General features: G+C 42.3%; 2 protein-coding genes across 2 annotated transcripts; one reads left to right on the top strand and one right to left on the bottom strand.

The window, feature by feature from the left end:
- Positions 1–24,777, top strand: LOC119536573. The gene is made up of 6 exons (XM_037839432.1): positions 1–78; positions 1,249–1,372; positions 1,674–1,797; positions 2,020–2,118; positions 24,122–24,188; positions 24,322–24,777. The coding sequence occupies exons 1-6, from the start codon at positions 1–3 to the stop codon at positions 24,775–24,777; spliced, it is 948 nt and encodes a 315-aa protein (XP_037695360.1).
- Positions 12,995–15,264, bottom strand: LOC119538329 (F-actin-capping protein subunit alpha-1-like). Its single transcript, XM_037841202.1, has one exon. The coding sequence runs from the start codon at positions 15,258–15,260 to the stop codon at positions 14,400–14,402; it is 861 nt and encodes a 286-aa protein (XP_037697130.1). The 5' UTR covers positions 15,261–15,264; the 3' UTR covers positions 12,995–14,399.
- Positions 24,778–25,304: the final 527 nt, after the last annotated feature.

Here is a 25,304-nt window from a genome sequence, read left to right on the forward strand (position 1 = left end):
ATGAATTCGGGATGGCACTGGGAGGTGAGGCCCCTGGTTGGTCTGAGCGAGGTGTGCCTGGGGGTGGTGGAAAATCAGGTGGGTTAGAAAACAAGGGTGTTGATCACTGGGGGTCTTGAATGCCACTCTGGCCACTCTGCCCTTTGATTTGCCTCCCAGTCCATCCAACAGGTAATTTCCACACCAAGAATGGGAGGGATTCTAGACGTTTTTACCAAGCTTCTTGTTCCAGTTTGCTAACGCTGACTTTTCACAAAACACCAGAAATGAATTGACTTTTATAAAGGGGGTTTATTTGGTTACAAAGTTACAGTCTTAAGGTCATAAAGTGTCCAAGGTGAGGGGGTGCCTTCACTGAAGGATGGCCATTTGTGTCCCGAAAACCTCTGTTAGCTCGGAAGGCTTGTGGCTGGTATCTGCTTGCTCCCAGGTTACATTTCAAAATGGTTTTCTCCAAAATGTTGCTCTTGGGGCATTTTGTCCTCTCTTAGCTGCAGCTCCTCTTCAAAATGTCACTCTCAGTTGCTCTCAGCTCTCTGTGTGTTCTTCCAAGTGTCCCTCGTGGCTGTAGCAAGCTTGCTCCTTCTGTATGAGCTTATATAGTGCTCTAGTAAACTAATCAAGGCCCACACTGAATGGGCGGGGCCAAACCTCCATGGAAATTATCCAATCAGAGTCATCACCCACAGTTGGGTGGGTCTCATCTCCATGGAAACACTCAAAGAATTACAGTCTAATCAACACTAATACATCTGCCCACACAAGATTGCATCGAAGGTGATGACATTTTGGGGGACATAATACATTCAGACTGACACACTTCTGTAGGATTCCTTTAAATGGTGCCCCCCACCCCCACCTCCCCACACCTTGCATTTTTAGGAACTCAGTTTACTGAGATGCTCTGAACATGTTGCATTGGTAGGGTTGCCAGATAAGATACAGAATACCCAGTTAAATTTGAATTTCAGATAAACAAGGAATATTTTATTAATATAAGTATGTCATACATATTCCATGGGCCATACTTAAAAAAATATTCCTTTTTCATCTGAGATTCAAATTTAATGGGGCATCCTGAATTTTTATTTGCTAAATCTGGCCATCCTAATTTTGAGATATCAGAGCTGGTGGTGTAGTGTCCCCAGGCTGGAGGCTGCCCCAAGAAGACAGACCAGACAAGGCTGGAAGGACAGGCAGGTGGAATGGGGGCTCGTGGCTCACCAACCAGGGCTTCTGTCTCCTCAGTTTTCCATGGGCAGACGAAGAGCTTTCCCCAAGCCCGTGGCAGAGCTGGTGGTGCAGCACGTTGAGGAACAGAAGCCCCAAATCCGTCAGGTCTCCAAGAAGCCGGATGTGGAGGTGATGGGAAGTACCAGGGCCTCCCAAGGCAGAGGGCAGGGTCAACAAGGGGCTGGAGAAATCTTCTCCTGGCTGGATGAACCTCAACTCCCAACATCTCACCCCCACCCACTCTCAGCAGTCTCCAGCTGGTGGGGAGCCTGGACCCAGCTTTGGGGCTAAGGTTCTGGAAGGGAGAGCAAAGGGCAGTTCCGGGGCTGGAGGGCCTCCTGGACGACGTTCATTCACACCCCTCCCATGGCTTTCCTCCATGGGGTCGGGGTTCATGGGGTGGAGCCTCTGGTGGCCTGAAGCCACTTTGGTTACCACAGTACCTCCTCTGCCAAAGCCACCTTCTTGGGAGCCGAAGCTGGGCCTGCAATCAGAACCCACCATCACATTCCTGTTTACACTCCTGAACACATCGGAGCCCGTGGAGCCCAATGACTCCGGAGAGTAAGCCTGTGAGGGTGTGTGGGAGTGGGTGGGGTGTGCCCATGGTGGGGGAGGAGGGATGTCTTCCCCCTCATGGATAGTCACACCTGGGCTAGGACTCAGCCCTGGGGTGTGCAGAGCAGAGGCCCCAGACAGGGATGAAGAAGCCAAGGCCTCTGCCTGGGCCCCCTGCACCCCACCCCAGACCCTCTGGTCCAACCCTCACTGCCCACTGCGCCCCAGGGACTTGGAGACCCCGGAGTGCCCATTCCTAGAGAAGGACGACTGGGGCCCCCGGCAGACTGCAAAGGAGATGAGGCACTTGAAGAAGGATTGCATGAGGTGAGCCGGGCAGGGGCAGCGGAGGGCGATGCAGGAGAGAGGGAGGGTGAAGGGCCTTTTCTCCACTGAGGCCAGACCTGGTTCCTGGGTCCAGGCCTGGGCCTTGATGGCTGTGGGTTTGCAGTTTCTCTTGCCATAGTTCTTTCCAGATAACCAAACACACCCAACTGCCTGGATGGCAGGCAGTCTGGGAGCTGCCCATAGGAGACCCCACATTTCATTGTCCAGGAACTAGGGGTGATTCAGTCTATGGGGAAGGGGTCTGTTCCCTGGATGTCAGGCTCTGGAGCTAGGGGCTGTGCAATCCCATTACCTCCGCCCCACCAGGGGACAGAGGTCCTGGGAGGAGGGAATACACACCCTCAGGGCTGCAGGTGGGCTCCCTGGGCTACGGATCTGAGCGATCAGTGCTTTCATTCACCCCCACCTGACCCGGAGCCCATGTCTGCCCATAGTGCCACAGAGTCCTGTCACAGCCCCCATCACACCCCAGTTAGTGGTGAACCCAGTGCCTCCCCCATCTGGGGGATTGGGTGACTCGGGAGATTTCCAGCCCAGCTATAGGGTGGAACAGCCTGCCCTTCTTTTTTCTTTTTTTTTTTTAAATTATTTATTTATTTTAATTGTGGTAAAATATACATAACACAAAAATCATTTTAGACCCCAGAGACTCGTGGGCACATGGCAGGCAGGGAGTGGCCTTCAAGGTGCCTTTGAGTGGACCCCCTACCTAACTGCTCAAGGCCCATATCGCGGCCCCCCGGGCAGGCAGTCCCCGGTGCACATGGAGAACCAGTGCACTGACTGGATCCCTACCTGGTGTGGACTCTGCCCATTGCACAAGACAAGTTCTAGGAAGACCTACTTGGGGGCACCATCTGCTGGTAGATAGGGAAACTGCATTCCAGTAAGCTACAGCTCTCCAAAATTATGTGTAAATGTTCAAATAATCCTGCATTTCCCAAAAATAATCTTATCAAGACAAGTAAATGCTCCAAAGTCAACAGAAAATCACAAAGCACTTGAAGAGTCTGGAAGATATGGACAAGCCAACTGAACAAATTAAAAAGCCAGAGAGACACAAAATTTGGAGCAATTAATTAAAGAAGTACAATGAAATCTCCAAAACAACTTCAACAAGATGTCTAAAGACATAAAGAGTATCAAGAAGTTCTAGAAGAGCATAAAGAAGAATTTGAAAGAGTAAATTAAAAATAGTATATCTTATGGATATAAAAGAAAGTGTGGATCAAATTAAAAATATACTGGATAGGAACATGTTGGAAGTTAAGCAGTTATCTTAGGTTAGTTGTCTTTTTCTTACTCCCTTGCTATGGTCTCTTTGAAATGTTCTTTTATTGTATGTTTGTTTTCTTTTTAACTTTTTTTTTTCATACAGTTGATTTGAAAAAAGAAGGGAAAGTTAAAAAAAAAAAAAAGAAAAAGAAAAAAGACAAACAAGGAAAAAAAAAAAAAAAAAAAAAAAAAAAAAAAAAACGATGTAGTGCCCCCTTGAGGAGCCTGTGGAGAATGCAGGGGTATTCGCCTACCCCACCTCCATGGTTGCTAACATGACCACAGACATAGGGGACTGGTGGTTTGATGGGTTGAGCCCTCTACCATAAGTTTTACCCTTGGGAAGACGGTTGCTGCAAAGGAGAGGCTAGGCCTCCCTGTATTTGTGCCTAAGAGTCTCCTCCTGAATGCCTCTTTGTTGCTCAGATGTGGCCCTCTCTCTCTGGCTAAGCCAACTTGAAAGGTGAAATCACTGCCCTCCCCCCTACGTGGGATCAGACACCCAGGGAAGTGAATCTCCCTGGCAACGTGGAATATGACTCCCGGGGAGGAATGTAGACCCGGCATCGTGGGATGGAGAACATCTTCTTGACCAAAAGGGGGATGTGAAAGGAAATGAAATAAGCTTCAGTGGCAGAGAGATTCCAAAATGAGCCGAGAGATCACTCTGGTGGGCACTCTTACGCACACTTTAGACAACCTTTTTTAGGTTCTAAAGAATTGGGGTAGCTGGTGGTGGATACCTGAAACTATTAAACTACAACCCAGAACCCATGAATCTCGAAGACAGTTGTATAAAAATGTAGCTTATGAGGGGTGACAGTGGGATTGGGAATGCCATAAGGACCAAACTCCACTTTGTCTAGTTTATGGATCGATGTGTAGAAAAGTAGGGGAAGCAAACAAACAGACAAAGGTACCTAGTGTTCTTTTTTACTTCAATTGCTCTTTTTCACTCTAATTATTATTCTTGTTATTTTTGTGTGTGTGCTAATGAAGGTGTCAGGGATTGATTTAGGTGATGAATGTACAACTATGTAATGGTACTGTAAACAATCGAAAGTACAATTTGTTTTGTATGACTGCGTGGTATGTGAATGTATCTCAATAAAATGATGATTAAAAAAAAAAAAATATACTGGAGGCACACAACAACAGATTTGAAGAGGTAGAAGAAAGAATAGGTGAACTAGAAGGCAGGACAATCAAATGTGAATGCACAAAAGAACAAATGGTGAAATAAATTGAAAAATTTGAAATGGAGCTCAGGGAAATGATGGACAACATGAAGCAAACAAATGTAACAATCACTGGTGTCCCAGAAGGAGAAGAGAAGGGTAAAGGGCTAGGAAAATGTTTCAAAAATACTTGGGAAAACTTCCCAACACTTCTACATAACATAAATATGCAAATCAAAGATGCCCAGCGGACTCCAAATAGAATAAATCCAAATAAACCTACTCTGAGACATATACAGATTAAATTGTCAAATACTGAAGAGAAGGAGGAAGTTCTGAAAGCAGTTAGAGAGAAGCGATTCACGACATGCAAGGGAAACAACATAAGACTAAATACTGACTACTCAGCAGGCACCATGGAGGTAAGAAGGCAGTGGCATGACAGTGAAGATTCTGAAAGAGAAAAATTTCCAGCCAAGAATTCTTTATCCAGCAAACCTCAACTTCAAAATTGAAGGGGAGTTTAAAATTTTCACAGACAAACAAATGCAGTGAGAATTAACAAGAGACCTACCCTGCAAGGAATACTAAAGGGAGCTCTACCAGCTGAGAAAAAAGAATGGAGAGAGAGGTCTGGAGAAGGGCACAGAACTGAAGAGTATTAGTAAGGATAACTTACAGGAAAAAAAGAGAAAGAGGGGAAAAAATAAATCTAATAACTAAAAACCAAAGGATAAGATGGCTGGTTCAAGAATTCCCTTCACAGTAATAACTTTGAATGTGAATGGATTAAACTCTCCAACTGAAAGATTAGAATGGATTAGAAAGTAAGATCCATCATATGCTGTTTACGAGAGACTCATCTTAGACCCTGCAACACAAAGAGACTGAAAGTGAAAGAATGGAAAAAATACTCTATGCAAATTGCAACCAAAAGAAAGCTGGGGTAGATATACTGATATCAGACAAAATAGACTTTAAATGCAAAGATGTTATAAGATATATATAAGATATATAAAGAGAACACTACCTAACTCATTCTATGAAGCTAATATCACTCTGATACCAAAACCAGATAAAGATATTACAAAAAAAGTGAAACTATAGGCCAATCTCCCTCATGAACATAGATGCAACAATTGTCAACAAAATCCTTGCAGATTGAATCCAAAGGCACATTAAAAGAATTATACAACACAAACAAGTGGGGTTCATTCCTGGCATGCAAGGGTGGTTTAACATAAGAAAATCAATGTAATACAACACATTAACAAATCAAAAGGGAAAAATCAAATGATCGTTTTGTTAGATGCTGAAAAAGCATTTGACAAAATTCAACATCCCTTTTTGATGAAATGTAGGAATGGTGGGAACCTTCCTCAATATGGTAAAGGGCATACATGAAAATCCCACAGCCAGCAGAACACTCAAAGGTAGAGGCTGAAAGCCTTCCCCCTAAAATCGGGAATGAGACAAGAATGTCTACTGTCATCTCTGTTACTCCACATTGTGCTAGAAATTCTAGCCAGAGCAATTCACCAAGACAAAGAAATAAAAGGTATCCAAATTGAAAAGGAAGAAGTAAAACTGTCATTATTTGCAGATGATATGATCTTATATTTGGAAAATCCTGAGAAATAGATGACAAAGCTACTTGAGTTAATAAAAAATGTCAACAGAGTGGCAAGATATAAGATTAAGGCACATTATGTCAGTAATGTTCCTATACACTAGTAATGACCTAACCAAAGAGGTAATAAAAAAATTCCATTTACAATAGCAACTAAAATAATCAAGTACCTAGGAATAAACTTAACCAAGGATGTAAAAGACCTTGACACAGAAAATTACAAAATGTTACTGAAAGAGATAAAAAAGGACCGAAATAGGTGGGAAAATATTCTGTGCTAATGGATAGGAAGACTAAACGTCTACCTAAACTGATCTACAGATTCAAAGCAATTTCAGTCAAAGTTCCAAGAACCTACTTTGCAGACTTGGAAAAGCTAGTTATCAAATTTATTTGGAAGGGAAAGGGGCTTCAGACTCCAAAAACATCCTAAAAAGGAAGAACGAAGTGGGAGGACTTACACTTCCAGACTTTGAAGCCTACTATAATGCCACAGTGGTCAAAACAACATGCTATTGATGCAAAGATAGACATATTGATCAAAGGAATCTAATAGAGAGTTTGGAAATAGACCCCCAGATCTATGGTTGATTGATTTGGGATAAGGTCCCCAAATCCACTGTACTGAGACAGAACAGTCTCTTCAACAAATGGGATTGGGAGAACTGGATATCCATAACCAAAAGAATGAAAGAGGGCCCCGACCTCACACACTATACAAAAATTAACTCAAAGTGGATCAAAGACCCCAATAGAAGAGACAGCAAAACAAAACTCTCAGAAGATAATATAGGGAAACATCTTCAAGACCTTGTAATAGGAGGAAGCTCCTTAGACCTTCACCTAAAGCACAAGCAACAAAAGAAAAATTAGATACATTGGAGCTCCTCAAAATCAAAAGTTTCTGCACCTCAAACGACTTTGTCAAAAAGGTGAGGAGTCAGCCAGCTCAATGGGAGAAAATATTTGGAAACCATATGTTCTAGTTTGCTAATGTTGCTGCAATGCAAAATACCAGAAATGGATTGGCTTTTATAAAAGGGGGTTTATTTGGTTACACAGTTACAGTCTCAAGGCCATAAAGTGTCCAAGGTAACACAGCAGCAATCAGGTACCCTCACTGGAGGATGGCCAATGGTGTCCGGAAAACCTCTGTTAGCTGGGAAGGCACGTGGCTGGCATCTGCTCCAGAGTTCTGGTTTCAAAATGGCTTTCTCTCAGGACATTCCTCTCTAGGCTTCAGCTTCTCTCCAAAATGTCACTCTCAGTTGCTCTTGGGGCATTTGTCCTCTCTTAGCTTCTCCGAAGCAAAAGTCGGCTTTCAAAGGCCATCTCCAAAATGTCTCTGTAAGCTGAAGCTCCTCTCAGTTACAGTGTGTTCTTCGAAGTGTCCCTCTTGGCTGTAGCTCCTCTTCAAGATGTCACTGTGAGCTGCAGCTGCACTGAGTTCCTTCTGTTTGTCAGCCCATTTATATGGCTGCACTGATCAAGGCCCACCCTGAATGGGTGGGGCCACACCTCCATGGGAATATCTCATCAGAGTTATCACCACAGTTAGGTGGGGCACTTTCCATGGAAACACTCAAAGAATTACAATCTAATTAACACTGATAGGTCTACCCACACAAGATTACATCAAAGATAATGGTGTTTGGGGGACGTAATACATTCAAACCGGCACACCATGTATCTGATAAGAGATTGATATCCTGCACATATAAAGAAATCTGAGAACTCAACAACAGTTGTACAAACAGCCCAATTATAAAATGGGCAAAAGATATGAAAAGGCATTTTTTATGAAGAGGAAATACAGATGGCTAAAAAGCACATGAGAAAATGTTCGTCTTCATTGGCTATTAGGGAAATGCAAATCAAAACAACAATGATATACCATCTCACACCAATAAGAATGGCTGCCATTAAACAAACAGGAAACAATAATGCTAGAGAGGATGTGGAGAAATTGGAACTCTTATTCATTGCTGGTGGGAATGACAGTTTGGCAGTTTCTTAGAAAACTAGATATCGAATTACCCCATGACCTGGCAATTCCACTTCTCAGAATATACCCAGAAGATCTGAAATCAGTGACACGAACAGACATTTGTACACCGATGTTCATGGAAGCACTGTTCACAATTGCTAAGAGATGGAAAAAATCCAAGTTTCCTTCAAAAGAGGAGTGGATAAACAAATTGTGATATGTACATGTGATGGAATACTATGCAGCAGTAAGAAGGAACAAGGTCCTAAAACATATGGCAACATGGATGAACCTTGAAGGTATAATGCTGAGTGAAATGTCAGACACAAAAGGAGGGATATTGTATGTTACCACTACTGTGAACTCCCTGAACAATGTAAAATCAATGTCTTATTATGTAGAATATTGGAGACCTAGTGATAGATAGAAGGTAGTGTAGGGGGAATAGATAATCTATTATATTCAGATATGTTAATGAGGGTGAATTCAAAGGTATGAGAACAGATAGGGGTGATGATTGTTAGTGGGATTATAAGTATCAGAGCTGTACTGAAGGCAAATAAGATTGAAAGGGGTTGCTTAAAGGCATATATATCCCACAGATCAGCATTACAAATATAGATAGGTACTTACACGATACACTCCTAAGGTATGACACTGGTACCGAGAATTGACAACAGAATGGCATATGGGAAAAATCTACTTATAGCATACTAGGGGCCATAATTAATAGGAATACCATACAAGTTCCACACAAATACTAGGGACAGATAATTAAGGGCTGAAAAGAGCTGTGAGGTGTTTGGAGTCATGAGAATTGTTTAAAATGGAGAGTGATGAGGATTGTACAACTAAGTGATGATAATGTGAGATCTGGATAGATTATTGTGGACATAACATATGCTATGTGAATTTAGGAACCCCCTACTTTGTAAGTCAAGTCCTCAATCTTGAGGCTTGCTCTGGTGAAACTTATGGTTGTAAAGGGGAGGCTAAGCCCACCTATAATTATGCCTAGGAGTCACCTCCAGAGAACCTCTTTTGTTGCTCAAATTTGGACTTCCTCTCTCTAAGCCTAACTCTGCAAATAAATTCATCACCCTCCCCCTGATTTGGGACAGGAATATCCAGGTGAATGAGTCTCCCTGGTGACATGGGACACAGATTTCAGAGTAAGCCTGACCCTGGCTTGAGCAACTGAGAGTGCCTTTTTGACCAAAGGGAGAAAAGGAAGGCAACAAAATAATGTTTCAGTGGCTACGAGAATTCAAATGGAGTCAAGAGGCTGTCCTGGAGGTTACTCCTATGCAAGCTTCACCTGGATATGCCAAATGACCGCAGTATGATAAGCCCAAGTCAACAGTAGTCCTGAAAACCCTAAAGAATACCCGGATCCCTATCTGGGACACTATAAAAGTTTCAATCATTAAGTTTATTCTTCAGAAACAAATGCTTCAGAGAACTCCTAAGCCAGCTAAGTCCCAAAACCAAGAGGCAATAGTCTCTTTATGAACATCAACCAGACGTGTCCCCTTTTTGTATATAGTCAACACCCCTTTTCAACATGAACAAGTTAGGGTGGTCACTGCTTAGACATTCCTGAAGTTTGGGAAAGTGACTAAACTAAAGAAAGGGTTAGCAACCAACAAGATGGAATTTAACAAAGGATTATGAATACTGAATCTCTATATGATTTTCTTTTTTATTAGTTGCTAGTGTATTAGAAGAACTAGAAGAAAAGAATTGAAATGGTGGAAATGCAACCAAAACATGCATTGAAATTTGTTCTAGAGCTACTTGTTAAATTGTAATTTGAAAGTTATCACTTTTTGTATATATATTATATTTCACAATAAAGAAATTACTGAAACTATGGTGCTGTAACTCAACAGTTTTGGAAATTTCCTATATGACTATTTCGTAAATCATACTTTGAAAGAAAAGTATGTAAAATTTATATATATAAAAGTTATAACTTCCCAAGTGAATTTAGTTATGTATATATTTATATTTTTTTTCTCTCAGATTATTAAATATGTTGTACTGCTGCCTTCTGGCCTCCGTGGTGCTTGCTGAGTAGTCATATGCTGTTTCCCTTGTATGTTGTGAATCACTTCTCTCTTGCCGCTTTCAAAACTTTCTCCTTCTCTTCAGCATTTGACAATCTGATCAGTATATGTCTCAGAGTGGGTTTGTTTGGATTTATTCTATTTGGAGTTCATTGGGCATCTCTGATTGCATATTTATGTCATTTATAAAGGTTGGGAAGTTTTCCCCGAGTATGTCTTGAAATACTTTTCCTAGCCCTTTACTCTTCTCTTCTCCTTCGGGGACACCAATGATTCTTATATTTGTTTGCTTCACATTGTCTGTCATTTCCCTGTGATCCACTTCAAAATTTTTAATTTTTTTCACCATTTGTTCTTTTGTGCATTCGCATTCATTTGTCTGTCCTCTAATTCTCCTATTCTTTCTTCTGACTCTTCAAATCTGTTGTTGTGTGTCTCTAGTTGTCCTAGTTTGCTAATGCTGCTGGAATGCAAAACACCAGAAATGGATTGGCTTTTATAAAAGGGGGTTTATTTGGTTACACAGTTAGTCTTAAGGCCATAAACTGTCCAAGGTAACACATCAGCAATCAGGTACCTTCACTGGAGGATGGCCAGTGGTGTCCGGAAAACCTCCGTTAGCTGGGAAGGCACATGGCTGGCATCTGCTCCAAAATTCTGGTTTCAAAATGGCTTTCTCCCAGGATGTTCCTCTCTAGGCTGCAGTTCCTCAAAAACGCCACTCCCAGTTGCACCTGGGGCATTTGTCCTCTCCTAGCTTCTCCAGAGCAAGAGTCTGCTTTCAATGGCCATCTCTCCTCTCCTAGCTTCTCCAGAGCAAGAGTCTGCTTTCAATGGTCATCTCCAAAATGCCTCTCAGCTGCAGCTTCTGTGCTTTCTTCAAAGTGTCCCTCTTGGCTGTAGCTCCTCTTCAAAACATCACTCACAGCTGCACTGAGTTCCCTCTGCCCGTCAGCTCATTTATATGGCTCCACTGATCAAGGCCCACCCTGTATGGGTGGGGCCACGCCTCCGTGGATATATCTCATCAGTTACTACCTACAGTTGGGTGGAGCGCATTTCCATGCAAACAACCTAATCCAAAGATTCCAACTTAATCCCCACTAATATGTCTGCCCCACAAGATTGCATCAAAGAATATGGCTTTTTCTGAGGGACATAATACATTCAAACCGGCACACTAATATATTTTTAATTTGATCCACACTTTCTTTTATTTCCATGATCTGCTATTTTTTAATTTACTCTTTCAAATTCTTCTTTATGCTCTTCTAGAGTCTTATTGATGTCCTCTGTGTCTTTAGCCATCTCATTGAAGTTGTTTTGGGGATTTCTTTGTACTTCTTTACTTAACTGCTCCAACTTTTGTGTCTCTCTGGTTTTTTAATTTGTTCATTTGCCTTGTCCATATTGTCTAGATTCTTCATGTGCTTTGTGATTTTCTGTTGGCTTCAGAGCATTTACTTGTCTTGATAAGGTTATTTTTGGGAAATGCAGGATTATTTGAGCACATGTATAGTTTGGCAGAGCTATAGCTCACTGGAGTGAAGTTTCATTATTCTACCAGCAGGTGGCACCCTTGAGCAGCCTTTTATTCTCAAGTCAGCCTTCCCTGAATTTCTCCTATGCTCTTTGCAGGGTCCAAACCCAGTGGGGAGCCAATCAATGCACCAGTTCTCCCTGTGCACTGGGAACTGTCTGCCCTGGGGTGCAATGTGGCCCTATTCAGTTCAGCAGGGAGTCTGCTCAAGGGCACCCTTCAGCTCAAATGTGCCCTGTTCCTTTCCTACCGTGCACTCAGAAGCCTCTGGGGTATGAGAGGTGGTCATGATGTCTCCGTAAAGTACCCTCTCCTATCTCCACTTCTTGCCGGTGCACGCCCCAGACTTCCGTGGGGGGAGAGTAAATGCCGACTCCTGGATTCCCTCACGGTTGCCCCTGGCCATATGGCTGTGGAGGATCAGGATCACCTCCCCGGCTAACTGCCAAGGCGGGTGCATGGGAGAGAAGAGCTGCTGCTCACTCCCTTGCCTGGCAGCCATCTGGCTGCTGCCAGCCCCAGGAAGTGGTCCCAGCCAAACAAACTCACCCTGTCCTTCAAGGAGCAATTTCTCTGTTGCTTTTTTTTCTTTCTTTCACACCCCCCACCGTGTACTGTAGGAGTCCCTCTATGACCAGTCACACCACGAAACCATGGACCTAGTGGTCCTCTGGCCCCTCTCTAGTTTCTTTCACAGAAGAGAAGCCCGCTCCATCTCACCCACTCTGGCATCTTCCTGCATCCAGTTTTTTTGGTTATATAGCTAGGAGTGAAATTGCCAGATCATATGGTAATTCTACGTTTAATTTTCTGAGGAGCCACCAAACTCTTTTCCATACTGTTGCACCATTTTACATTGCCCACAAAATGTATCAGGGTTCCTATTTCTCTGCATCCTTGCTAACACTTGTTATTTTCAGGTTTTCAAATAATAGTTATCTTAATGGGTATAAAGTAGTATTTCATTGTAGTTTTAATTTGCATTTCTCTAACAGCTAATGATGTTGAATATCTTTTCATATACTTATTGTTCATTTGAATATCTTCTTTGGAGAAATTTCGATTCAAATCCTTGACCCATTTTTTTTTTTTTTTTTAGAACAAAACAGGTATATTTCTATTAGACTACCTGATACAGAGGATAGTGTGGTATGGATGAAGAGTATGTATGACAAATAATACAAATATATTTTATTTGAAATAAAAATGCTTATACAGCACAACGAGTCACTTGGAAACACTCTTGCTTGACTGTATTACTGAGCAAAAACAAAGCTGAAGCACAATCACCCTTCTTTTTTGACATGTATTTGGAGATAGGTAGGAAGACACTACTTGGTTTTTAAAAAACTGACCTTCCTTTAAGGCCTGGTCATAGAAGTGTAAACAATGTAAATGAATCCATCATTACCAGTTGTCATATCATATCTATGTCACCTGTGTACTCTGAGATTAAACACACATACCTGCCAATATACCTGGGAAGGCTTGCTATATCACAGTTAGGTTTGCGTTCTTGGCAGGCAGAACTGAAGAAGAGTAATTTGGAAAAAGTTTTACATCCTATATAGAACAAATCACTAGTATTCCCTTAAATAACAGGTTACAATAGAAAGATACTGACTGGAAGCTATCCTTCTCACTTTGGTTCATTTTTACTTTTTATTTGTGATTTACATAGTTAATTCATTTGCTTATAGTACAATCCTGCCACAAAGTATTAAAGCACAAGATACCTATTATTTCTTCAACATCTGCATTTTTCAAGTTTTAGATTTACTCTACTACATCCACAGTATGTCAGCAGTTCTTGAATATTAAAAAAATAATAATAAATGGGTAAAACTCTCTTCTAAAAATGCAGATGTATATATTTATAATGGTACTAAATGGAAAAGAGACAATGAGGGAAGGAAAAAAAGCAAACACATTCATGTGCAGGGAATGTGGTTCAAGTCTTTGGATTTAAAAACAACTTCCCCAGAGAAGCTGGCTATAATGGAATTTCCAGAAAACTTCCTTTGCCCCACAAAAAGAACCTGAAAGCGCTAACCCCAAATTTTGAAAACCACCGTTATGAGATGCCCTAAGTGATGATCAAAGCAGTTGGAGGGAGAAGGATGAATGTGTCTTCCATTTAGCTATAGTGTAGGACAGCCTCTTGGGCTGTTGGTAGATCAGTAAAAGCCTATGAAGTACCAGAAATGCTTTGAAGATGGGATAAAAAATATTGAACATATTACCTGTCTATATTGGCACCAGGGCTTCATGGCTAGGAAAATTTTCTAAACAGTCAAATGACTCCTGGATAGAGCTCTCTCCCCAACATTAAACGTGGCAAAATTTAAAAAAAAAAAAAAAAAAGTAGATGCAGCGGAACAAAAAATTACAAAGCAAAAAACACAAAAGAATCAAGACAATCCTAGAGGTTCAACAGTATCCCATGAGGCTAGAAAACCAGTTAACTTTGAAAGCCCTAGCAAAATATCACTCTCATTTATAAACCACCTGTTTATCATATGACCACACGTTGAATGAATCCTCTATCCCCCATGTACTGAAGAATCCTACATTCAGCCTTTTAAGCATTCTGCATTTCTTTGCCAATCTTGTAGCTGAGTATCTTGTTCCAGTCGATTTTGGTGCGGGTAACTGGAAGCTGCCGGCGCAATGCCTTGAATGTGGTGTCTGACATTGTTTGATAGTTCTCGCTAATTGCTGTCTGATACTCCTTTTCTGCATGCTCTATGATTTTAATAAACTCCTTGGCAGTTTGGACTTCATTCGAAACAGATATTGAATCCTGTACATCTTTATGACTAACCAATTGAACATTGCCATCTTCATAATAGTGAACCTGAATCTTAAGCACTCCAACCACCTGGGCTGTAGGTGGTGTGATGGTGAACTTCCACTCTGATCTCCAACGGCCATTCCAGAAGTTTTTAGGCTGAAACTGGTGGCTTTCAATACATGCAATAATCGTCTGTTGCCCATCTATAGTTTTAGCGTAAACAGTACAGAAGCCGTTGGAATAATGATCTTTCACATAGGCCCTTAACGCACTGTCACAGGATTCTCTCCAAGACTTCAGACCTCCATCTACTTCCTCTGGTTGGGGGTCACTTGCTTCTTTCCGTAAGTGATCAAACTTAAAGGAAATTTTGTTTCTTGGATCTAAAAATCTGCTATTACCCAGGTCACCATGTTCTGTAATTAAGACCTGATCGTCATATCCTTCTATCTTCACAGGTGTGAACTGATCCATGTTATATTGGGCAAATGCATGTGCTGCCCCTTCCCTGAGAAGATTGTCATTATTAAGTAGTAGCCGAACATCATTAAACACTTCATTAAATTCCCCTGGGGGTGCATGAGTGATGAATTTAGCAGCTATGCGTACCTTCTCCTCATCCGACACCCGATCCTCAAAGTCGGCCATTTTGGGCTGCCCCTTGACCCATTTTTAAATTGGGTTGTCTGTCTTTTTGTTGTTGAGTTGTAGGATTTCTTTATATATTCTGGAAGTTAAACCCTTATCAGATACATGGTTTCCAAATATTTTCTCCCATTCTGTAAGTTGTCTTTTCACTTTCTTGTTAATGTCCTCTGATTCACAAAAGTTTTTAATTTTGAAGAAGTCCTCATCTTTTTTATTTTGTAGCTCATACTTTTGGTATAAAACCTAAAAATCCATTGCCTACTACAAGGTCCTGAAGATATTTCCTTACGTTTTCTTATAAGAGTTTTTTTTTTTATTTATTTTATTGAGATATAGTCACATACCATGCAGTCATACAAAACAAATCGTACATTTGATTGTTCACAGTACCATTACATAGTTATACATTCATTACCAAAATCAATCTCCAACACCCTCATTACCACACACACACAAATAACCAGAATAATAATTAAAGTGAAAAGGAGCAACTAAAGTAAAAAAGAACACTGGGCGCCCTTGTCTGTTTCTTTGTTTCCTTCCCACCTTTCCACTCATCCATCCACAAACTAGACAAACGGGAGTGTGATCCCCATGGCCCCCCCAATACCACTGTCCCCCCCCCCCCATAAGCCACATTTTTATACAATTGTCCTCAAGATTCATAGGTTCTGGGTTGTAGTTTGATAGTTTCAGGTATCCGCCACCAGCTACCCCAATTCATTAGAACCTAAAAAAGGTTGTCTATATTGTGTGTAAGAGTGCCCACCAGAGGGACCTCTTGGCTCCTTTTGGAATTTCTCTGCCACTGAAGCTTATTTCATTTCCTTTCACATCCCCTTTTTGGTCAAGATGTTCTCCATCCCACGATGCCGGGTCTACATTCTTCCCCGGGTGTCATATTCCACGTTGCCAGGGAGATTCACTCCCCTGGGTGTCTGATCCCACGTAGTGGGGAGGGCAGTGATTTCACCTTTCAAGTTGGCTTAGCTAGAGAGAGAGGGCCACATTTGAGCAACAAAGAGGCATTCGGGAGGAGGCTCTTAGACACAATTATAGGGAGGCCTAGCCTCTCCTTTACAGCAACTGTCTTCCCAAGGGTAAATCCTATGGTAGAGGGCTCAACCCATCAAACTACCAGTCCCCTATGTCTGTGGGCATGTTAGTCTTACAAGAGTTTTGAATTAATTTTGAATTAATTCTTATACATTTTGAATTAATTTACATATATGGTGAGAGACAGGGATCCCCATTCATTCTTTTTTTTTTATTTTATTTTGAAATAAATTCAAACTTACAGGAACAGTTGCAAAAACAACACAAACCCCATACACAGAACTCCAGCATACCCCGACCCCCCTCCCCTGATACCCCAATCCACCAACTTTAACATCATGTCACACCACCATTTCTTTCTTTCCCTCCCTCTCTCCCTCTCTCCCTCCTTCTCTATCATCCATCATCTATTGCTCTGTCCTCTGAACATGAGAGCAAGCTGCACACATCTTTGAACAAACAATATAATTCACATATACATTTCCCATGAACAAGAACATTCTTTTATGCAGTCCCATTCAGCGCAGCTAAGAAATTCAAGAAATTCAACATTGATACAAAGCTTACATTCTATATTTCCTTTTTTTCCTTATGTCTCATCTGTGTCCCTTTGAGCGTCCTCTCCTCTATCCTCAGATTCCACCCAGGATCATCCTTGGCATTTAATTGTCATCTATTTAGACTGTCTTTTTTTTCAATTGTGGAAACATATATACAGCCTAAATCTTCCCATTCCACCCCCTCCCTAGTATTCCATTAGTGAGATTAATCACATTTAGAATGTTGCAATGCTATCACTGTTAGGTTCGGAGCCGTTCAGGAATCCACACAATGCAGCTAGTCAAAGTTTAAGTATAAAGTTTAAGATTTATTAGAGAAAGAAAGCAGGTGGGAGCCAGCAGAAAACAAGAAAAAGATAATGGCTCCCACTCCCTATCTGAGAGCAGCATTCTTTAACGAAAAACGGAACCCACGTTGGGTAGGGTGTCTGCTGTGATGTTCTGTGCCTCGATTAGGTAAGTGCCTATCTAGTTTTGGGCTGATTGGTTGGTAGAATTCGGAGACAATATTCTTTTTAGGAAAGCAGCTGCGTTATCTAACTGGGGAGAGCAGGCCTTTTTGGTTGTTTATCTTATGGGCATCTCTGACCTTGCCTTACTCGCCTTCAAGGGGCCACTGGGATGGCCTTGAACAGCTTTGAACAGCTTCATTCTTTAGTTTACAGGGCACCTGTTTTCTTGTGAGATAAGCTGTGGGGCCCCTGAGTTAGAAACTCATTTTACATGTTAGTTTCTTCTTCTGGGATCTAACGATCACCTTCCCATCATCCATTACTAGAAATTTCCCTTCACCCCAAATAGAAACCCTACACTCATTTCTTAACTCCCCATTGCCCCTTCCCCACTTCTCAGAACCCCTACTCTACTTTTCATCTCTATGGTCATATTCTCTGAAACTTTCTTTGTGTTTACCATGGGGCTTAAATTTAACCTCTTAAATCTATAACAATCTTGTTTTTCTTTGATACCAACTTAACTTCAATAGGACACATAAACTATGTTCCAATACTCCATCACTCCCCGACCTTTATGTATTTCTTGTCAAAAATTACATATTTTACATTGAGTCCGAAACCACTGATTTATCATTACAGTTTATGTATTTTAGATCCGGTAGGAAGTAAATAGTGGAGTTACAAATCAAAAATACAGTAGTATTGGTATTTATATTTCCCATGTGATCTTTACTGGAAATCTTTATTTCTTCATGTAGTTTCAATTGTTTAGTGTCCCTTCCTTTCAGCCTGCTCAACTCCCTTTAGCATTTCTTACAGAACTGAACTACTGGTGATAAAGTCCCTCAACTTTTGATTATCCGGGAATGTTTTCATCTCCCCCTCATTTTTACCCTCCAGGTGTTTGTGAATTTTCTAAGTCTCTGATGGTTATTGACTTGTAATTGTATTCCATTGTGGTCAGAGAATGTGCTTTGAATAATTTCAATTTTTTTAAATTTATTGACACTTGTTTTGTGTCCCAGCATATGGTCTGTTCTAGAGAAGGTTCCATGATCACTAGAGAAGAATGTGTATCCTGGTGATTTGGGATGTAATGTTCTATATATGTCTGTTAAACCAAATTCATTTATCAGATTGTTTAGGTTTTCAATTTCCTTACTGGTCTTCTGTCTGGTTGATCTATCTATAGGAGAGAGTGGTGTGTTGAAGTCTCCCACAGTTATTGTGGAAATATCCATTGCTTCCTTTAGTTTTGCCAGTGTTTGTCTCATGTATTTTATGGCACCATGATTGGGTGCATAAACATTTATGATTGTTATTTCTTCTTGTTGAATTGCCCCTTTTATTAGTATGTAGTGGCCTTTGTCTCTCATAACATCCTTGCATTTATAGTCTATTTTATCTGAGATTAATATTGCTACACCTGCTTTCTTTTGGCTGTAACTTGCATGAAATATTCTTCCATCTTTTCACTTTCAATTTCTTTGTGTCCCTGTGTCTAAGATGAGTCTCTTGCATGCAACATATTGATGGTTCATATTTTTTTTATCCATTCTGCCCATCTTTATCTTTTAATTGGGGAGTGTTCTAGTTTGCTAATGCTGCCGGAATGCAAAACACCAGAGATGGATTGGCTTTTATAAAAAGGGGGTTTATTTGGTTACACAGTTACAGTCTTAAGGCCATAAAGTGTCCAAGGTAACAAACACATCAGTAATCGGGTACCTTCACTGGAGGATGGCCAATGGCGTCCGGAAAACTTCTGTTAGCTGGGAAGGCACGTGGCTGGCATCTGCTCCTAAGTTCTGGTTTCAAAATGGCTTTCTCCCAGGTCGTTCCTCTCTAGCAAGCTTGCACCTCTTCAAAACGTCACTCACAGCTGCACTCCGTTTCCTCTCCTTGAGCCAGCTCATTTATATGGCTCCACTGATCAAGGCCCACCCTGAATGGGTGGGGCCATGCCTCCATGGGAGTATCCCACCAGAGTCACCACCCACAGCTGGGTGGGGCACATCTCCATGCAAACAACCTAATCCAAACGGTCCAACTTAATCCCCACTATTATGCTTGCCCCACAAGATTGCATCAAAGAATATGGCTTTTTCTGGGGGACATAATACATTCAAACCGGCACAGGGAGTTTAATCCATTTACATTCAACATTATTACTATGAAGGCATTTCTTGAATCAGCCATCCTATCCTTTGGTTTATGTTTGTCAAATATATTTTTTTCCTGTCTCTTTATTGTCCTTTAATGAACCAATATTGAATCTCTTTAGTACTGAACCTTTCTCTCTATCTCTCTCTCCTTTCTTTGTTTCCCTGTCGGTAGGGCTCCCTTTAGTATCTCAAGTAGGGCAGGTCTTCTATTAGCAAAATCTCTCAGCATTTGTTTGTCTGTGAAAAATGTAAGCTCTCCCTTGAATTTGAAGGAGAGATTTGCTGGATAAAGTATTCTTGCTTGGAAATTTTTCTCTCTCAGAATTTTAAATATGTCATGCCATTGCCTTCTCACCTCCATGGTGGCCGCTGAGTAGTCACTACTTAGTCTTATGTTGTTTCCTTTGTAATTGGTGACTTGCTGCTTTCAGAACTTGCTCCTTCTCTTCAGTATTTGACAATGTGATCAGAATATGTCTTGGAGTGGGTTTATTTGGTTTTATTCTATTTGGAGCTCGCAGGGCATTTATGCTTTGTGTATTTATATTGTGTAGAAAGTTTGGGAAGTTTTCCCCAAGAATTTCTTTAAATACTCTTTCTAGACCTTTACCCTTCTCTTCCCCTTCTGGGAAACCAATGAGTCTTATATTTGGATGTTTTATTTTATCTATCCTATCCCTGAGATCCATTTCAATTTTTTCCCCATTCTTTCTTTTGTTCTTTCTTTTCTGTTCTGTGGTCCTCGAGGTCACTGATTCGTTGTTCAGCTTCCTCTAGTCTTAGTCTTGTACTATGAGTATCCAGAATATTTTTAATTTGGTCAACAGTTTCTTTTATTTCCATAAGATCATCTATTTTTTAATTTACTCTTACAATTTCTTCTTTATGCTCTTTTAGGGTCTTCTTCATGTCCTTTATATCCTGTGCCATGGTCTTCTTCATGTCCTTTATATCCTGTGCCATGCTCTCATTGTTTGTCTTTAGCTCTTTGGTTAATTGCTACAAGTACTGTGTCTCCTCTGATCTTTTTATTTGGGTGTTTGGGTTTGGGTTCTCTATATTGTCTGTTTTTTTCATATGCTTTAAAATTTTCTGTTGTTTTTGGCCTCTTGGCATGTGCTTTACTTGATAGGGTTCTTTTAGGATATGTAGGATTATTCAAAGACTAATCTCTAATTTGTCAGATCTACAGTTTGGTGGCATGCACTTTCTCTAACTAACCAGCAGATGGCGCCCACAAGTCACCTATTCCACTCAAGTCAGTTCTCCCCAACTTTGTCTTTGTGGTGTGTGGGATTCTGATTCTTGTGGGGTCCAATTTGTGCACCAAGTTTGGGTGTGTTGTTTGTGCTGTCCGCCCTGAAAGTGGGGCGTGTGTCTGAGCGGTTAGGGAGGGAGGGCAGCTTTAATAACCAAACCTCCCAGGTGTTCCTTGAGATTTAAGGCTGTTGCAAGGGTCTAAACCATCATTTCACTCTCGCCACAGATTGTCTCTGCTGCTGACCCACAAGTCCTTGGTATTGGCATATGGTCCCTGGGATTTCCGAGTGGGTCCCTCTTCCAGGCCGTGCCCTTCTAGGACCTCTGCTGAGGGAAGGTTGTGCTACATCACAAGTGTCGCCGTCCCTTAAGGGAAGTTTTGGGCCGCCAGGCCATGTAGGTGCATTCCCAGCCTGCTGTAAGGATGGCTGTATGGGACATGTTAATTTCCCCCTTTTCGCACAGCTCTGCCTTCCCAGCTCTGGGACAATTAGCTGTGGGTGAGCGAAAGGCTATTGTCCACACTCGATATTGTGGCGTGTGCGGGAGTTGCTGGAAACACTTCCTGTCACACTAGGTTTTTTGGTGCGACTTTGGCCTGTGGCTCCGGTGCTGGGAAGAAGCGTTCCCAGCCTGCCGGGAAGATGGCTGCAAGGGGCGTGGTTATTTTCTCCTTTTGGCTCAACTCTGCCTTCCTCACTCTGAGACAGTTAGCAGCGGGTGTGTGAAAGGCTATCTTCTACTCCAGATACTGAGGCATTCACACAGCCCGTTCCTGCCGCACTTCACTCTGCAGTTCTCGCTGCTGTGTGCGCAGGCACTTTTGGGTTTTTTAAAAAAGAGCTAGTCTGACTCAAAACACTGACCCACGGTTTGCCCACACCACAGCATGGCTGCTGGACATTCACCAGGCTCACTCACTCGTTTCGGAATGCTGACTCCTGCTTACTCCAAGGGCACAGTCCATGTGGATTTAGCAGACCTTGTCCAGCTGGTGCATCACTGGAACTGGTGTTCTCGGTCACTTTCTGGCTTTTAGCTAGTATTTTTCACGGAGGTGTTTTTTGGCCCTGTCTCTCCTAGACGCCATCTTCGGTTCTCCCTGACATTTAGGGTAATAACTGAGAAGAAAGAATTTACTTCTGCCTTTTAGCTATTTGTTTTCTGTATGTCCTGTGTGTTTGTTATCCCTTAATTATTTCATGGCTGCCTGTTTTTTTGTTTGTTTTTGTTTGTTTTTGTATTTAGTTGCTGTCTTCTATTGTACACTTTTTATTCCCTTCTTTCCTTTTTCTCTGTATATTTTCGTTATTTTCTTAGTGGTTACTTTTGTACTTACAATAAACTTCTTGAACTAATAACAACCTAGTTTGACTAGTACCAACCTAGTTTCAGTAGTGAAAACCTTCTACTCCTATGTACCCCTTTATATCATTATTGTATCAGATTACATCTTAAACACTGTCTGGATATTAGCATAGCTTTTTAATGTTAATTTACACATTTGCTTGTTAAGTCATACAGCAGGGGGGGGAAGCAGTTTACAAATAAAAAGTACAATAATACAGGATTTTATATTTACCTATGTAGTTACCTTTCTCAATGTTCTTTATTTCTTCTTGTGGCTTCAAGTTACTATCTAGTGTCCTTTTATTTCAGCCTGAAGGACTCTAGCATTTCTTGTAGCACACATCTTCTGGTAATGAACTCTTTAAGCTTCAACTTATATGTAACGGTCTTAAAGTCGCCTTCATTTCAGAAACATATTTTTTCCAGACATAGAATCATGATTGATAGTTTATTTTTTTCTTTGAGGACTTTAAATATGCCATCCCATTATCTTCTAGCCTCCATAGTTTCTGATAGGAAATCCTCTGTTAATCTTATTGGGGATCCCTCGTTTGTGACAGGTTCCCTCTCTCTTGCTGCTTTCAAACTCCTCTCTTGGTCTTTGGGTTTTGACAATTTCACTATAATTTGTTCTGTTGTGGATCCCTTAGAGTCTATCCTGATTGGAATTCTTCGAGCTTCTTGAATGTGTATATTCATGTGTTTAATCAGATTGGGGAAGTTTGGGACCATTATTTCTGCAAATACTTTTTCTGCCCCTTTCTCTCTCTCTTTTCCTTCTGGGACTCCAATGATGTGTATGTTGGTATGCTTAAGGTATCCCAGGCTCTGTTCATTTTTCTTCATTATTTTTCTCTTTGTGCACTACACATTGTATAATTTCTATTGTCTGAATTTCAAGTTCGCTGATCCTTTCTTCTGCCTGTTCAACTGTGCTGTTGAATCTGTCTAGTGAGTTTTTTCATTTCAATTACTGTGCTTTGCATCTCCAAAATTTCTGTTTGGTTCTTTTTAAATAATTTCCTTCTTTTTATTTTTTTCAGTCATTATTTTCTTAATTTCTTTTAGTTCTTTGTATATGAATTCCTGTGGCCAAAGGAACATATTTAAGATGGCTGATGTAAAGTCTTTGACTAATAATTCCCATATATGAGCTTCCTCAGGGATAGTTTCTGGCAAATTCTTTTTCCCTGTGAATGGACCATACTTTCCTGTTTTGTAAGTTTTTGTTGAGAACTTAACAGCCGAGTGTTATGTTGTTATATAACTCTGGAAATCTCCTTCTTCTACACCTCTGAGATTGCAGGATGTTTGTGGTTGTTTTTGTTGTTGATGATGAGGATGGCTGGAGCCATCAACTTGTGATTTTTTCCAACCTATTTTTGCTTTCACATAGGGAATAGAAAGTGTCAAGAGGAGAAAAACATAAAATAAAGAATAGATCCTGTCTCTTTAAGTCCCCTCTGCTGCTTTTCCCTGAGGGGGATTGGAACAATGGCTGCCCTCAGATTTGGCCCTCTAGCCATTTGAAGCAGGATTTTGGAGGACTAGGTACGAATAGCCCATCCTGGGACAAGCAAGCTGCATTAGGAGCCCAGGCTGCCTGCCACACGCCTGGGGTATGGAGGGATGGTAGCTGCTATGTACAGGGTGAGATTCACTGCTAACAACTGCAGTTTACCAGCCTGCTTGTTCAGCTCTTCCCTGGATGCAGTCCAGTGTTCCATTAGACTCCAGAGTTTCCAGATAGTTGATTCAGACAGATCCTGCCAACTCAGCAGCTGTTTTGGTAAAGGGACTGGTTCCTGGGCTTTCTACTCCCCCGTCTTCCCACAGTCCTCCAGCCTACCCTTCTCTTGCCCCCCTGTCATGGGAGAACAGCCCCTCCCTACCTGTGGCTGTGCCTGAATGAAAAGACTGGGCTCTTAGTAAGGCTGTGTCAGGTCATAAAGGGGTTATTCAGGAGCTGCCAGGGATGAGAGCCTGGGGGCTGAGGGGTGTCTCTTCAACCCTAGGCTTTGGGAATCACTGAACATTATTCGAATGGAAAATCTGGTCCTGGGGGAGAAGCTGCAAAACTTGGTAAGACGTTCTGTCCAGGACCCCCTTCCTTTGTCTCGCCTTCCTCCCTGCCCAGCTCCAGGGCTAGAGGGGCCTCAGACAGTCCTGCCCAGGGTTTGCTGCCCTCTCTGGCCCCTGCAATCCTTTCTTCCAGCCCAACTCGTTATACAAGAGTTTGAAGAAAGAGGAAGCAAAGGCCGTCCAGGAGGGAGCCGGAGACGTCCAGGAGGGAGCCCGAGACGTCCAGGAGGGAGCCGGAGACGTCCAGGACGGAACCCTTGATATCCAGGGGGGAGCCCGGGACATCCAGGAGGGAGCCCCAGCCATCCAGGAGGAGGCCCAGGCCTTCCAGAAGGCAGCACTGTTGCAGGTTCGTGGGCAGCGAAGCAGTGGCATTGGGGAAGGAGAGGGTGTCCGCCCAGTGCTGCTCCCTCGATCTCCCCACTCCCAGCAGCAGCCCTGCGCCCCGAAAGCAACACTGCTCATCCTGCTGCCTGACCCCCCCCACAACCACAGAAACCAGTGCCCACCCTGGCCGGGCCCAAGTCTGGAGACCACACAGCTCCTTGGGAGGCCCCAGCCTCAGCTCCTCTCCGAGTCCCAGCAATAAACTTCTCTGCAGCTGGCAGCTCCATGTCTGTGGGTCCTGGGAGTTGGGTGGGGGGGCAGGAGGCCACCAACTGCAAACCACACTCGGGGCCTGGGTCCCCCTCCAGCAACCCCACTTCCCTACATCCCCGGGGCCCTGAGTCTCCTGCTCCACGGCCCTGCTCTCCCCACACACAGAGGAGGTTCCAGATCAGATTGATGTCATCGCTCAAGGACAATGTCCTTGCGATGAGCACTGGGGCTGGGCCAGAAGGGGGGCCCCCCTCCCCAGGGTGATCAAGGCACCTGTCTCACTCCAAAGGGCAGAAAGAGCCTGGGAGAGGCAGGAAACCACTACCCGCCTGGGACCTTGCCTAAACCTCCTCCCCTTTGTGAGTCCGTTGGGGGCTTGACTTACACCAGATCCCTTGGGACTGCCCCACTTTCTGTCTTACTTCAGAGCTGACAAAATAAGTGATAACACCCTTGGTTAGTGAAGCTTTGGTTATGTCACAGCTTCTGGCTGAGATGAGCTGAGGTGACATCTAT

The sequence above is a fragment of the Choloepus didactylus genome, chromosome 6 (genome assembly GCF_015220235.1).
Source record: "Choloepus didactylus isolate mChoDid1 chromosome 6, mChoDid1.pri, whole genome shotgun sequence".
Lineage (NCBI taxonomy): Eukaryota > Metazoa > Chordata > Mammalia > Pilosa > Megalonychidae > Choloepus > Choloepus didactylus.